General features: G+C 40.9%; 1 protein-coding gene across 3 annotated transcripts in view; it reads left to right on the forward strand.

Moving 5' to 3' along the window:
* Positions 1-16,750, forward strand: part of SNX24 (sorting nexin 24) — a 160,811-nt gene that overhangs the window by 90,234 nt on the left and 53,827 nt on the right. For all 3 annotated transcript variants that reach the window (XM_059060163.2, XM_067031484.1, XM_067031483.1), the window contains one exon: positions 8,054-8,158. In XM_059060163.2, the coding sequence (XP_058916146.1) occupies positions 8,054-8,158 (105 nt within the window). The remainder of the gene's footprint in view (positions 1-8,053; positions 8,159-16,750) is intronic.

Here is a 16,750-nt window from a genome sequence, read left to right on the forward strand (position 1 = left end):
AGGAATGCTTTGGTCAACAAGAACAGTTTCTACTGTGGGAGTTTAGTTCACTGTGAGTCTAACCCCAGGCTACGCTTGCCCCTGTTTCGTAGCTCTGCCAGTACAGGGTGGGAAAATACCACCACCACACTGAAACCAGAACAGATTGCCCACCCTGTTCTTCTCTGGCCACTCTCAGCAGAGTATCTTCGAAAAAAAATAAAGTTATAGGGTGCTCTCCTCACAGCTCAGGCCCAGGCTGTGACAGGGCAAGAGCTTTCTCTGTGACCCCCTGCCCTATACCACAGGCTGTGCCCCGCTACAGCCAGGTAACTTGCACCGTCAGTGGGGGTCCTGGAAAGCAGCTTCCCTCCCGAGGCCCCAGTCCCCGGAGTGGAGAGGAAAGCCTTCCCTGCATGGCAGACTGCTGAGCCCAGTTTGCATTGCCTTCCCAGCTGTCAGTTCCAGCCCAGCCTTTTATTCACAAAAGTTGTTTCAGGGAAATATGGTGCTGGTTCATTCCTAAATGAATGAGTTCTTGTGACTGCCTACTTTTGGCTTGAGTAGAATATTGCATTCTCATATTTAATTTAACAAAGTCCACATTTCAGAAGAACCAAGAAACTGCCGTATGGGGCTAAACCAGGGGTATGGCACCTCGTGTAGTGTCTCTAAAGGGAACCCTGAGGAGGTAGGGTGACAACATGGAGTAAGAGATTGAATGCTACCCCAAGTGTCCCCCATGTCTTTCCTTAACCTTTTTTCCCTTTTTCATCTTTTCATTCACGTGCTTGGGAAAAGTCTTTCTGTTCCTTTCGGTGGAAAATGGTTGCTATCACCAGCGTATATGCAGCAGGTCTTTACGGAGTAAGTTCTGTGTCAGCTCCTCGATCAGTATGAGAAGGGAAGGGAGTGGTCATGCCAGGCATAGGGGATTGTGTTTGTGGAATCTGGCCCCTATCTGCGGGGATCAGAGAGGCCGTTTGGCTGGACGCAGCCTGGACGCAGTTAATCATCGGATGGAGTGTCAGAGGGGTATTTATCTTGTAAGCAGCTGAGCCCTCCTGGACACACATTGTCTTGGGTTTGTCTCTCCTCATCTAGAGCCCTTCATTACTCACCTACAAACGCTGTCACCGAGCCCAGCAGCTATGATGATCGGCTTCCTCAGTACCCCTGACATAAATAAAAAGGAAAAATCTTTTCAGTACTATATCTTCAAGATTTTTTATAAGAAGGAGAGAAGGACAGATAATGGAGTTGATTTTCTATTCTGAAATGTAAGAAATGTTGTGGTTCAGTAGTGTTAAAGAAGTTTCTTTTTGTTTAAAGTGAAACTTAATATGCTTTTTACCTCCAAGTAATTAGCATTTTCTGGCTTTGTTCTTGTTTGAGAAATACCTCAAATAGTGTGGAGATGAGATATGTATTTATTCCCTTACAGATAATCATAAATTACTCCTCTCTCTCTCTCTCTCCCCTCCCCCAATACTGAATCAGTCTCATCAATAAATTAATATATTATAGTATTTCCCATTGAACGAAATAGGACACCTTTGACCCCATGCTTTCCTCCCATGTTCACTGCCTTGCTGTCCTCTCTCAGTATAATTCCTGGGAAGAGGAGCCTCTGCCTTCCCGCTTCCTGCTTTTCTTTACCCAGTGTCTTTGACTTTGCAGTATCGCTCTGCACAAGTCTGATCATGCCCCTTCTAGAAACACTTCCCTGACTCAACTTACCATTTCACTGCCTCCTCACTCTTTGCCCTGCCTCTCTTCCCTGCCCCTCAGAGTTGGATGTCTCAGACCGTGGACTTTGTATTAGTTTTCTCCTGCAGCGTAACAGATTGCCACAAATTTAGCAGCTTTAACAACACAAATGTGTTACCTCCGTGTTCCCGTGGGTCAGGAGTCAGGGCACAGGTTAGCTGGCTTCTCTGCTCAGAGTCTCATCGGGCTGAAGTCGGGTGTTGCCAAGACTGTGATCTCATCTGAGGCTCGGGGTCCTCTTCACGTTGTCATGTCCTCATTTGGGTATAATTCAGTTCCTTGCAGTCATAGGACTGAGGTCCATTATTTTCTTGGTGACAGTGAGCCAGAGGTAGTTCTGCCCTCCTCGAGGCCACCCTCAGGTCCTAGTCATGTGGCTTTGTCGTAACACACAGCTCACTTCTTCAAAGCTAGCAGTCTGCCGGGACTGGGTTTCATAAACTGGGACCTGATCTAGGGATTGCCTGTCTCGTTGTGTAATGTAACCCAATCAGAGGACTGACTATCTCACCACATTGACAGGTCCTATCCAGACGCAAGGGAAGGAATTTTATAGGCTTGCACACCACGAGGCAGCGTCTTGAGAGCTTCTCAGGATTCTGCCCCTCACAGACCTTTTCCTCCATCTGTACCGAACTCCCAATGTCGTGGCATCTAGTTCCGTGGCTCTCAATACCACTTAGATATTCTCACTCCCAGTTTACAGACTCATATACAACTGCCTGCAAATTATCTCCACTTGGAAGCCTGTTGGGCATCTCTGACTTGAAATCACCAAAACAGAACAATTGATTCCTTTGTGTCAGGACTGTCTTTGGTTGGATATAATAGAAACTTGACTAGGTCCCTTAAACAAGTGAGAGATTAATAATTCTCACATTGCAAGAAAACTAAAAGCAGGCAGTCTAAGTTGATGTATCGATTCTATAATATCTATGTTCCAAGCTCCTTTTATCTTTCCGCTTCACCATCTTTACTTTAGCATGTGACTTTCACCCTCTGGTTACAACATAGCTGCTGTCCCTCCAGGCATTGTTTCCACATTTCTGTCAGAAAGAAGAGCCAGTTTCTCTTTTTGAGGAAAACAGGATCCCAACCCAGTGTACTTAAACTACATTTCATTAACAACTCTGTCACATTATAAAGGAACCTGGGAAATCAAGATTTTTTTGCTTAGCATATTGGCCCTCTGAATGACGCTGGTGTTTTTTTTGCTTGTTTTGTTTTATTTTACAAGAAGAAGGCGGGAGTGAATATTGGATAGGCAGCTTGCAATATCAGCCATATCCCCACTGTGGTATTCGATTTTGCTGCAGGTGATGCTAGAACTAAAATAATGGTGACCTTAACAGTGAGATACACCTTTATTTCTCTCTCACATAAATATCTAAGGCCAGTGTGGCAGTTTCATAGGCCTCAGGGACCCAGGCTTTCCTCTTGTGGTTTCCCTCTTCTCAACACAAGGCTTCCACCTCATGGTGGAAGGTGACTGCTCCAGGTCTAGCCGTTACATGGGCAAGTCAGCCAGCAGGAAGGAGGAAAGGAAAGAAGGAACAGTCCTTCCCGTTAAGAACACTTCCTGAAAGTTGCATAGACATGTCTGTTTACTTGCCTTTGTCCAGAATTCAGTCATACAGCCACACATAGCTTCCAGGGAGATTGGGAGATGTGTTCTTTTTTCTGGGCGGTCATGTACTTAGCTCAAAATTAGGAGTTCTGTTCTACAGAAGAGAGGGACGGTGGATTGGGGGAGATAAATAGTGTTCTCTGCCACCTAGTCTAAACCTGGCATTCTACCACCTTTCAGTAAACAGGGCGCTGCCAGCTGAGGTCAAAGACCTAAAACAGTCAAAGTCTTAGAGTCATTCTTTTTTTTTTTTTTTTTTTTTTGCGGTACACGGCCTCTCACTATTGTGGCCTCTCCCGTTGCAGAGCACAGGCTCCGGACGCGCAGGCTCAGCGGCCATGGCTCATGGGCCCAGCCGCTCCGCGGCACGTGGGATCCTCCCAGACGGGGGCACGAACCTGTGTCCCCTGCATCGGCAGGTGGACTCTCAACCACTGCGCCACCAGGGAAGCCCTTGGAGTCATTCTGATCACCTCTACTTTTCACATACTCTGCAGCCTTCTGCTTCCCCCCACCTCCACTGTCACGACCATAGTCCACGTCACCGTCATCTTTTTGCCTGGACTCCTACAGGAGCTGCTGACTGGTCTCCCTGCTTTGATTCTACCCCCTTACAGTCCATCTTGTTCATAGAATCTAGCACGAGCTCTTTAAAGTAAAAATTTTATCAGATCATTCCCTTGCTTAAGACATTCAATTTGCTTCCCATGCAAAATGATAAGCAAATTCCTTCTGCAGCCTGCAAGGCCCTACAGTGTCTGATGCTGCACCTCTCTGAACCGTCTCCTCCCTGCTGAGTTTGGAACACCAGGCTCAGCCCTCCCTTTCCATTGCTGCCTCTGCTGCAGTGTCCCTTCTCCAGCTCCTAACCTGGCTCCCTCCCAGCATGATTCACGCGGCTCCTGAGACATTCTCACCTCACACAGGCATTTCCCCAGCTGCCCCCCAGCGCACACCCCCATCTGTTACTCTCTGCCCTCACCCTGTTTTATTAACATGTTTATTGTTTTTTTGTCCATTTCCCGGTATGCAAGCCCCATGAAGGCAGGAGTGTTCCTAACACATAGGAGGAGCTTGGTGTCTTCTGTTTCCATGACCTTCTTCAGGGGCTCTTTGTTTACCCTAGAACTTATTTTTTCTGATAGACAAAAGAATAATGTACTTTAACAAATCCTAAATTTATCCATCTTCTCCATACTATCTGCTACTTGGAATCAACCTTCTTCCTGGAGGTTTTGGTTTTAACCTAGACTGATAGTTCTCTAGGCCTGCTGTGCTCAGCTGTCCTTGGGTTTCCCTTCCCCATGCTGATGGGGTAGAGCTATAAGTCCTGATCCTATTTTTCCTCTTCCTTGGTTTAATTTCTCAGTTTTCTGGAATTACATGCTCAAATTTGGGTAAAAGAAGGCATGGGAGGTAAACTTTCTCTCACACTTAATTGATGATATTCTGGTTATGAAAATCCATGTCAAATTTGATATTTGGAGCATTGATCTTCTAACATCCATTGTTGCTGGTGACAAGTCAGTTGCCAATGCAGTTCTGCTTCCTTTGTTTGCCAACTAATGTTTTTCCCTCTGTCTTCTCTCTGTCCTTAATATTCTGAAATCTGAAAAGATAAATGTCAGTAAATGTGGATCCTTTTTTATATATTATGCTGGTACTCAGTAGGTCCCTAATCTGAAGACATATATTAGGTCCTATAAAAATTGCTTTTCTTTGAAAATGTCTTCTATTCTTTATGAAAGGCTTATTACTTTCATATTAAATCTCCTAGGTTAATCCTATATGTGTTTTATCTTTTCACCTACCTATTCTCTCATTTTGTTTATTCTACACTTTGAGAGACTTCCATCATTTTATATTCTACCTCTTTTAACTTATTTCTCTGTCATATTTTTTTAATTTCTGTAATCTCTTTCTTCTTCTCTGATGGTTTCTTTTTCATAGCAACCTGTTCTTGGTTTTTTTAAAAAACTGTTCTTGTTTTATAGAAGCAATATCTTCTCAAATCTCCCTGCAGATATTAAAGATCTCTTCTGTTATTTGATTTCTCTGTTTCCTTTGGTATTAGTTGTTCCATTTGTTTTTCTTGTCCTTTCTCTTTCATAGTGTTGGCTTTCCTATGAAAGTGATCTTTGATTGCCCATCCAGTTATTCTGGGTATTTGTCACTGGTTCCTCTGCTTTGGGTACATAAGTCTGGTCCCTCCATAGGGTGTGTCAACTTAAGGGCTTCATTATAGGGAATGAGGGTAGAGAGGCAGATATTAGGCTGGGGACCCCATGAAAACCAGAATGACTAGAATGGCAAATACCCTTCTTCAACCCAAACACTTCATTCAGTTTCTTTAGGAGCACTGATCCTTTTTTACTGGGGGAGGGTGTGCGTGCTTAGGGATGACACTGGGCTGCTAGTCATCTCTGTGGTCTTTGGCACAGGCTAGGGCGTAGACTGATTCCTCTTCTCATTCCCTCCTCCTCTTACGCCAGTCCTGAGCACAGAGCCTCTCAGGCTGCTGAGAAGATTGATGTCCAGACCCTTCGTAGTCCCTTCCTGAGGAGGTCTGGGCTGGGGCTTCCTCTGCTCCAGTGTTTTCTTTAGATCGTGCTCCTGCTTTCCGTCTTTTAGAAAGCTGTTAATCTCTTGCTTGGTGATTGCCCCTTCCTCCCTGCCCTGTTCTCTGTGTTGTTCTGAGACCTATTCCCTTTTGGCCTTTTTCTTTTTTTAATATCTACCAGGACTGAATTCAGGTATGTGAAACAGGAAGTCCAAATACCAGTAACCTTAAAAAAAGAGGGACGGGGACTATTTTTTTCCTCTTAAAAAGCAGGTCTGGAGGCGGACAGTCTGGGGTGTTGTGGCAGCTCCAGGCAGTGCGCAGGCACCAACTCCTTTTTTCTCCTTGGTCATCTGAACACCTGTCTTCCATCCTCAGAGTTGCCTCATGGTGGCAAACAGTCATAGCAGCTTCAGCCATCATAGTCGCATTCTAGGCAGGAAAGGGTGAAAGGGGAGTAGTATAGAAGGTACCAGCTAGCTGAGTCTGTTCCACTTTAAAAGAGATTTTATGGAACGCTTTTCTCAGTGATTTCTGATTACCTTTGGCCTCCACTCTCTGCAAGGGGGTGTGGGAAATTTAGCTTTTTAAGCTGAATTTAGCTGAATGCAGTATTGTTTCCAATAATTTAGGAGTTTGGTGAGGAAGACAAGGAGGATAGATTTGGGCTTGCAGCTAATACTTTCACAGTGTTCTATTAGTGGCGCTTCAGGTATGGAGGGAGAAGGCAAGCCTGGGCTCAGCCTAATGTCTTGAGACAAGTGCTCATCTTTGAAATGCACAAAGACCCCTTTTTCATAGTGTGCAACAAATTTCAGCTTACAGTGGTTAATGAAGATATGCTTATGTATAAGAACTTTTTTTATTACAGTTTTAGATGCTGGGGTTTAGCTGTGTACATTTTCTTAGAGGTCATTATGCCATTTCTTTGCATGTGTAGTAAAGGAGCAGTCTCAGTTAAGTTTTCCAACTTTTTACTCAGAGCATTAAAAGTCTTTCCATTTTAGAGGCAGTGTGTTAGCTTCGTCGGTGTTGCCACTGTAACAAGTTAGCATAAACTTAGTGGCTTAAAACAACAGAAATTTATTATCTTATACCTCTCAAGGTCAGAAATCCAAATTGAGTTTCACTGGGCTAAAGTTAAGGTATCAATGGGCTATAGGAGACAATTCATTCCTTTCCCTTTTCCGGCTTCCATAGGTCAGTGGGGCTCATGACCCTGCCTCCATCACCTAAGCCAGTCATGTATCATCTTCCAGTCTCTCCCTGATCCTGGTCCTCGTGCCTCCCTCCCGATAAATCAGGATCCTTACGATTACATTGAACCCACCTGGATAATCTAGGGTACTCTCTCCATTGTAAAACACTTAATTTAATCAGATATATAAAGTACTTGGCCCTGTAAGGTAATATTCACAGATTTAGGATGCGGATGTGGTAGGATGCACCTGTGACAGGCAGCTCTTACTCAGCATCCGATAGAATTTTCCTTTATCTATATAGTCCCTTAAGACTGCTGCCCAGAAAGGCTTAGCTGAGAACCGTCACTCAGTTTTTATGAAAATTTAGACCTAATGCTTAGGAATTTTGGAAGGATCAGTCTTTTCTTTTTAGAACTTTTTAAAATAGAACTTTTAAGAAGCTCTCCATATGATGTGGTCTAGTTCATATGGCATTTCCAGGGATGATGGTTTTAAACATTTGCGTTCTGTTTTCCTTTTTTATGTGAAAAATATGTAGAAAGACTTTTCATCAGAAAAGTACTTCTTCCAACTAAAATTTTGTTGTATTAATTGATTTTGGAAATTATAAACTTCTATACTTCCTTTATAATTCATTTACTGAACTCTTAATTCTTCAGGAAAAATAATTCCCATGTGAAATGCCAGATGATGTATAACAATAACAACAACTACCAAAACACAGAAGTCTTGTCCTGAAACCTGATCATTTAGGACACCTAAAGAAAGAATTTTTGATGAAATTTCAGTGTATATATATTTTCCTCTATCTTTTTATTGGAGATAGCAGTGGTTCACTTCCTTTTATTGGCATTTCCCTCAAATAATGTCGTTATAATTAAAACACATTTTCTATGTTTTTTTCTGTCTTTATAGCTTAAGAAATGTATTAAAACTCCAGAAATCCCTTCCAAACATGTTCGGAACTGGGTCCCAAAAGTCTTGGAACAACGACGACAAGGTTTGGAAACATATTTACAGGTAAGATGTGTTTAGATCCTCAATTAATGTATTGTAGCTTAAAGAGTCATATATCACAATATTTTTTTCTCAGAACTTATGGGCAAGATACAGAATATATCAAGCAACCAAACATTCTGAGTGACAAGAAAGTTTAAAATTATAAATATGTTCGTGGTTGGTTCTTTTAGCTTTAGTTAAGTTCATTTAAAATTGGTTATATGGATTTGGGAAGTGAAAAATTAGTGTAAAGGTAAAAACCGATGCAGAGGTGTCTGTTCGTTTTTTGTTCAGCCCTACAAATTACTCTCTGTTTTTTGTTTTCCCCTCCAAGATTTGCTGCTTCTTCATAGCATTCCCAGCCTATAGGTGTTGAGTGTTGGGGAGATAATGAGAGAAACCGCATTTTCAGTGGGCCTGGCTGGTACACCTATGGAATCAAATTGAGAACGAGTATATAAAAATTACTTCTGTTGAAGTGCCAACTTCTTTGAAAATTAAAATGTATGGTTTTAAAAGAATGCAGAGGATGCTCTTTTCTGTAGCTAAGAGGAGCAAACAGAACTACCTAAGGAAAATAAGACAAAGCAGTCTCTCTGCCAAGTGACAGAAAAAGCAAAAGGAAAGTGTGAGGTAGTGTCAGCTTCTCTGAGTTTTAAAACAAAAAGGGCTAGTGGCCTCAGGTGAATATTTAGTGTAGTCATCATTAATCCAAAGAGCACTGAGTGAGGCAAGTGCTGAGAGAAGGGTTGGGGGGCTGTGGGAGCCTCGTGTTCACCAGGACACCTGAGTCCACTTGAGGGTCTGATGCATGAGACTGACTGAGGTGAGCATGGCCAGGAGGGAAGGGGTGGGGAATCTTGGCTCTCAGAAAATGAAGAGCTGGACATCATCTCGGAGTTCTGAGTTTACCGCGATGATCTATCCAAGACGTGTTGCATCAAAGAAGTCGGCAGCCATGACTGTGTTCACCCATTGCTATCTTCATCACCCCCTTCAGCATTAACCCTTGGTGGATTTTATTTGGGCAGGCAACTGTGGACTGTGTGAAGCCATATGCTATGTCTTCTACAGAGCTTTTCTGGTTGGTTGTGCCTGAATGACTAGTAACTAGAAGCTGAGGAGAAGCTGTCGCCACAGGCTTGTACTTAGCGATCAGTTCACAGGACTCTCTCCAGTAGAAAGATGCCGAGAGTCCACCCCTGGTCTCCTGCAGTTTTCTTGGTCTTTACAGTATTCAAATAGGAAAGCTGACATGTGGAGGCCCTCTGAACCACAGAGGAGGGCTCTCTTCACTGCCTTTGTTCTTCTGCTTTGGGACGTGGTGGATGGATCCTTCACTGCCTCTCCCTGGCAATGAGAGATTAAAGGAAGTGTGGAGGCCACAAATGACAGGACACTATGTGGACATGTGCCTTGAGACTCTGTATATGGAGCTGTGAGACTTCCAGAGCATCGGGCTACACTGCAGAGCAAAACCAAACCAAAAAACGAGACATTAGATGTTGTATGCAAAGGGTAGAAATGCATGTTCTCTGTAATTAAATGGAATAGGTAAACGATACATTCTAATTTGTAAGCCAGATTTTCCACAGATATTGTATATCTTCAAGCTTTAGTTCTGAAGAAGGCTTTGCTCTTTTTCCTCCCATTGTATTTGACACATGACCCCCATTACCACTCAGTGTAAACATTTTAAGTTGTTTGTACTTTGGATATAAATATGTGGGTAAAATCATCTGGCATAGAGAGGAGTTTACAGTGACCCTCAAATTGAGCTTAGAATTGTCTATTCTAAGAAACAGAGCTTGAAAGATGTGGTTGAAGGACTGAGAGGGCTTGTTTGCTCTTGTGCATTTAATATTCAGTTTGTTGTCAGTTAAGTCCTGAAGGAGTTCAAGGACACTTTTTCTCTTCCCCCACTTCCCCCTGATCCTATTTGCACATCCTGGGAGCCAAATGGAAGTTACAAAGATGAGTGTGGAGGCTTGATCGACCGCCAGTGAAATGAAAACCCTGGCTTAGGTGTCATTTCTTGATAGCATTTGGTGTTTAAGTCTCTTTGGAAGTAAGACAGTTATCACTGTACCTTCTACTCACCTTTGTAACTCCAGTTAGAATCCCCCTCACCCTCAGCACCAGTCTGAACCCTTGAGTTTAAGTGCCACTAGCACTTCTCAGCAGGCATGATCGTGCAGCGAATCCATCTCAGCTTGAGGTACATAGGATGGCCCTGTTCAGCCCCGTAAACCTAAGAAAGTATTAATACCCTCAAGCCATAGCATCTTAAGCTCACAGGGAACTTAGACCTTATCTAGTCCAGCTTGTCTCCTGCCCTTCAATTAAGTTCATGATCATCCCTCTGGTCTCAGTTTACCACCCATAAAACAGGCAGATTAGCTCTTGGAAGGGCCAGAGAAAACTCTTCCTTTTGTTCAAGAAGCAACTAGTACACTCTACACCATGGATGGATTCAGCACACATTTCCTAAGTTAGCCCACACTACTCTTTTATTTTAGAGATGGAGAAACTGAAGTCCGGTGGAATTAAGAAATTTGCCTCACTTCCTAAGTATATTAGTTAAAGAGATGGGACTGGAATTTTAGTTTCTTAACTCCCAGTATAGGCTCTTTTTGTTATGCATTGTAGATTTTTTAAATCAGAAGAAAACTTTCAGCCTTGAGGTAGAGTTTTTCTTAAGGATATAATAATAAAAGTAAAGGAAAATATAATCATAAACCATCACAATTTAATCAGCTATCCCCAACTTCCTTGATCAATAGATTTTTTTTAATCTTTGATTTGAATATTTAGAATCCTTTGAAAATTGTGAGTAATACATCTGTTTTCTGTTAAGTCATCTGCATAGAAACAAAAATCTTAAGAAATTAATTTGGTTTTCCCAAACTGATTTGACCATCAGACATGGTTTATATAATAGTTTTATCTCCTGGTTTGAAGTGGCTTTCCACCTTTCCTGAGACCCCACTGAAACAAAAGTATAAAAACTTAAAAAGGAGGGACTTCCCTGGTGGTGCAGTGGTTAAGAATCTACCTGCCAGTGCAGGGGACACGGTTCGAGCCCTGGTCCAGGAGGATCCCACATGCTGCGTAGCAACTAAGCCCATGCATCACAACTACTGAAGCCTGCGTGGCTACAGTCTGTGCTCCACAACAAGAGAAGCCACCTTAATGAGGAGCCCGCACGCCACAACGAAGAGTAGCCACTGCTCACCACAACTAGAGAAAGCTTGTGCACAGCAACAAAGACCTGATGCAGGCAAAAATAAATAAATAAATTTATTTTAAAAAAGAAGTCATTAAAAAAAAAAACACTTAAAAAGGAATAAACCCCAACAGTTAGGTGGTGAATGGGCAAGGAAAAGAGGGCCTCATCAAAGGAAGAAAACATTTTAACAGTTTCCTGGAAGATGGAATGTTGTGGGAGCATGTGAATAGATGCAATAAAGCAAAAAGCAGGGCCCAAACTCAGCCATGAGAGCTGCGGTGGGTGCGGGAGATGGCCCACCCACAGCTGTGCTGGGGAAGGAGCTTCTGGACCTAGAGCTGGCAGGTGAGGCTGAGGCCAAGGTGAGCAGTGAAACTGAACACACGTGGGTCATTCAAGGTGTACACATGGGGCGGGTGCTCAGGCCACTTATTCTGTACAGAATATATCCTGATGTTTATGACCACGCCAAAAAATTCATAAGACTATTTTCTTGAAAATAAAACAATACAACAAAACACTAAACAGAATGGCTGAGGAAAGCTAAAGCTTCTGATGTGGATATTAGAGCCCCCAAGTTGACAACCCCCTCCCCATCCCCTTACCTCAAGGAAAAGCCCAACATGTCTTTCCCACACTCAGAAGGAAGCATGTGACGAGCACTCCTACTGACCTGCTAGCAGAGGAAACCCACCAAAGCTGCTTTCTGCAGTGAGATCTGATAACTGGGGATCACCAGGCATTGAAGAAAAAGACCAAGATGAACGGAAGCACTGACTCTTCAGGAAGGAGATAATTCAGAACACAACATATATCTTAAAAATTGATTTAATATATCTAGAGAGCTTCTCAAAGGTATTACATCCAGAAGATGACACTAGGATACTATGTAAAAGGAACAATCAGAGAGCACATGAGAGTTCTTAGAATTAGTTGTTTTCTCCAATTGAAAACATTCGGGAGTTGCTCTCTCTAGTTGGGAAACTGTTCCACAGAGTACAGAGACAAAAGTTGCAACAGAAGACAAGAGACACAGAGGACCAATTCAAGTCTAATGTCCTCTTTCATTCTGGAGGCCCAGAGAGAAAGAAGAGGGGAAAATACAAAAGTAGGGAAGAGAATAATCAAAAGAAAAAACACTTGAAAACTTCCCCAAACTGGAGGATATGGGACTTTACATAGACAAGGTTCCAACAAGGACAGAGCACAACGAATGAAGAAACCATCTGATGCCAGACATAACCTGGCAACATTTCAGTACATCAGAGATGAAGCCCACAATCTTACAGAAAGAAAAATCAAATGGTCAGCAAGGTTGTGGTTTAGCTGTGGCTTCATTTATTTATTTGAGGCTGGTTTAATGGTCAGGTCCCTTGCCATTCTTCAGTAGTAGCTTTAAATTGCAAGCTCTTATAATTTTTAGACAAAGATTTTTCACGGAAATTTTGTGTACATCACTTGTGCTGTTTGTTGAAATAATGTGAAATTTATCTTTCTGAGAAAGGGACCCACATCTTATGTCACTTACTTAGGAAAAACAGTTATGTTTTCATCCTTTTCATAAGGAGTGAAAAATAATTAAATGTACAGTGAGTTTTGGGAGCTGAACAGAAATAGCTCATAGCAACTCATGACTAAAGATAATTGAAGCTAATAGTAATCCCTAAAAAAAAGTTCATTCAAACATTGCCACAGCTGGGGTTAAGCTGTTTTGTTAGACAGTAGATGCAGAGTGCTGTCTTCTGAAGACCCTATTGACCTGACTAGGCTGCCCCTCATTTGTTATTTAAATTATACTATGCAGTATAATGTTCCGTTTGGTCAGAAGTCTGCACTGGATTAAACAGTATTGTATTTTTAACTTCTCCAGTAGTGCATGAAGCATCTGTTAAAATTGACCATGTGTGCTTGCAATATGTGTATTCTTGAATTCTTGAGTACCATGAACTCAGATGAAGTTTATTGTATAGTATAAGTATAAAATCAGATGAAGTTTTTAAAACAAATCTGTTACATCTTAACTTGGCTGCTTAATCTATAAGAAGAAAGGTATATTAAAAATTGCCACGTTTTTATGATAACTGATAAATTTCGCTTAGTTCAAACATCCATGTTTTGTCTTTTTTTTAATAGATCTTTATTGGAGTATAATTGCTTCACAATACTGTGTTAGTTTCTGTTGTACAACAAAGCGAATTAGCCAAATACATACATATGTCCCCACATTCCCTCCCTCTTGAACCTCCATCCCACCCTCCCTATCCCACCCTTCTAACTGGTCATAAAGCAGTGAGCTGATCTCCCTGTGCTATGCTGCTGCTTCCCACTAGCTATCTATTTTACATTTGGTAGTGTATATATGTCCATGCCACTCTCTCACTTCGTCTCAGCTTACCCTTCCCCCTCCCTGTGTCCTCATGTCCATTCTGTATATCTATGTCTTTATTCCTGCCCTGCCACTAGGTTCATCAGTACCATTTTTTTTAAAGATTCCATATATATGCATTAGCATACAGTATTTGGTTTTCTCTTTCTGACTTACTTCATTCTGTATGACAGTCTCTAGATCCATTCACCTCATTACAAATAACTCAATTTCATTTATTTTTATGGCTAATATTCCATTGTATATATGTGCCACATCTTCTTTATCCATTTATCTGTCGATGGACATTTAGCTTGCTTCCATGTCCTGGCTTTTGTAAATAGTGCTGCAGTGAACATTGGGGTGCATGTCTCTTTTTGAATTATGGTTTTCTCTGGTTATATGCCCAGTAGTGGGATTGCTGGGTCATATGGTAGTTCTATTTTTAGTTTGTAAGGAACCTCCATACTGTTATCCACAGTGGTTGTATCAATTTACATTCCCACCAACAGTGCAGGAGGGTTCCCTTTTCACCACACCCTTTCCACCATTTATTGTTTCTAGATTTTTTGTTGATGGCCATTCTGACCAGTGTGAGGTAATAATACCTCATTGTAGTTTTGACTTGCGTTTCTCTAATAATCAGTGATGTTGAGCATCTTTTCATGTGCCTCTTGGCCATCTGTATGTCTTCTTCGGTGAAATGTCCATTTAGGTCTTCTGCCCATTTTTTAATTGGGTTGTTTGTTTTTTTGATATTGAGCTCCATGAGCTGTTTATATATTTTGGAGATTAATCCTTTGTCCATTGTTTCATTTGCAAATATTTTTGCCCATTCTGAGGGTTGTCTTTTCATCTTGCTTATGGTTTCCTTTGCTGTGCAAAAGCTTTTAAGTTTCATTAGGTCCCATTTGTTTATTTTTGTTTTTATTTTCATTACTCTTAAGAGGTGAGTCAAAAAAGATCCTGCTGTGGTTTATGTCAAAGAGTATTTTCCTGTATTTTCCTCTAAGCGTTTTATAGTGTCTGGTCTTAAATTTAGGTCTTTAATCTACTTGGAGTTTATTTTTATATATGCTGTTATGTAGTGTACTAATTTCATTCTTTTACATGTAGTGTCCAGTTTTCCCAGCACCACTTATTGAAGAGGCTGTCTTTTCTCCATCATATGTTCTTGCCTCCTTTGTCATAAATTAGGTGACCATATGTGCATGGGTTTATCTCTGGGCTTTCTATCCTGTACCATTGATCTATATTTCTGTTTTCCTGCCAGTACCATACTGTCTTGATTACTGTAGCTTTGTAGTATAGTTTGAAGTCGGGGAACCTGATTCTTCCAGCTCCATTTTCTTTCTCAAGATTGCTTTGGCTCTTTGGGGTCTTTTGTGTTTCCATACAAATTGTAAAATTTTTTGTTCTAATTCTGTGAAGAATGCTGTTGGTAGTTTGATAAGGATTGCATTGAATCTGTAGATTGCTTTGGGTAGTATAATCAGTTTCACAGTATTGATTCTTCTAATCCAAGAACATGGTATATTTCTCCATCTGTTTATGTCATCTTTGATTTCTTTCACCACTGTTTTATAGTTTTCTGAGTACAAGTCTTTTGCCTCCTTAGGTAGGTTTATTCCTAGTATTTTATTCTTTTTGTTGTGATGGTAAATGGGATTGGTTCCTTAATTTCTCTTTCTGATTTTTTGTTGTTAGTGTGTAGAAATGCCAGATATTTCTATGCATTAATTTTGTATCCTGCAACCTTATCAAATTCATTGATTAGTTCTAGTAGTTTTCTGGTAGCATCTTTAGGATTTTCTATGTATAGTATCATGTCATCTGCAAAAAGTGACAGTTTTACTTCTTCTTTTCCAATTTGTATTCCTTTTATTTCTTTTTTGTCTCTGATTGCCATGGCTATATCTTCCAAAACTATGTTGAAAAAGAGTGATGAGAGTGGACATCCTTGTCTTGTTCCTGATCTTAGTAGAAATGCTTTCAGTTTTTCTCCATTGAGTATGATGTTTGCTGTGGGTTTGTCATATATGGCCTTTATTATGTTGAGGTAGGTTCCCTCTATGCCCATTTTCTGGAGGGAATTTATCATAAATGGGTGTTGAATTTTGTCTAAAGCTTGTTCTGTATCTATTGAGATGACCATATGGTTTTTATTCCTTAATTTGTTAATATTGTGTATCACATTGATTGATTTGCGTATATTGGAGAATCCTTGCATCCCTGGGATAAATCCCACTTGATCGTGGTATATGATCCTTTTAATGTGTTGATGGAATCTGTTTGCTAGTATTTTGTTGAGGGTTTTTGCATCTATGTTCATCCGAGATATTGGTCTATAATATTCTTTTTTTGTGATACCTTTTTCTGGTTTTGGTTTCAGGGTGATGGTGCCTTTGTGGAATGAATTTGGGAATCTTCCTCCCTCTGCAATTTTTTGGAAGAGCTTGAGAAGGATAGGTGTTAGCTTTTCTCTAAATATTTGATAGAATTCACCTGTGAAGCCATCTGGTCCTGGACTTCTGTTTGTTGGAAGATATTTAATTATGGTTTCAGTTTCATTATTTGAGATAGGTCTGTTTATATTTTCTAATTCTTCTTGGTTCAGTCTTAGAAAATTGTACCTTTCCAAAAATTTGTCCCTTTCTTCATGGTTGTCCATTTTACTGGCATATAGTTGTTTGTAATCGTTTCTTATAATTCTTTGTATTTCTGTGGTGTCAGTTGTGACTTCTCCTTTTTCATTTCTAATTTTATTTGTGTCCACTCCCTTTTTTCTAATGGTTTATCAATATTGTTTATGTTCTCAAAGAACCAGCTTTTAGTTTTATTGATCTTTGCTATTGTTTTCTTCATTTCTATTTCATTTATTTCTGCTTGGATCTTTATGATTTCTTTCCTTCTACTGACTTTGGGTTTTCTTTGTTCTTCTTTCTCTAGTTGCTTTAGGTGTAGGGTTAGATTGTATATTTGAGGTTTTTCTCATTTCTTGAGGTGATATTGAATTGCT

Source organism: Kogia breviceps, chromosome 4 (genome assembly GCF_026419965.1).
Source record: "Kogia breviceps isolate mKogBre1 chromosome 4, mKogBre1 haplotype 1, whole genome shotgun sequence".
Taxonomy (NCBI): Eukaryota; Metazoa; Chordata; class Mammalia; order Artiodactyla; family Physeteridae; genus Kogia; species Kogia breviceps.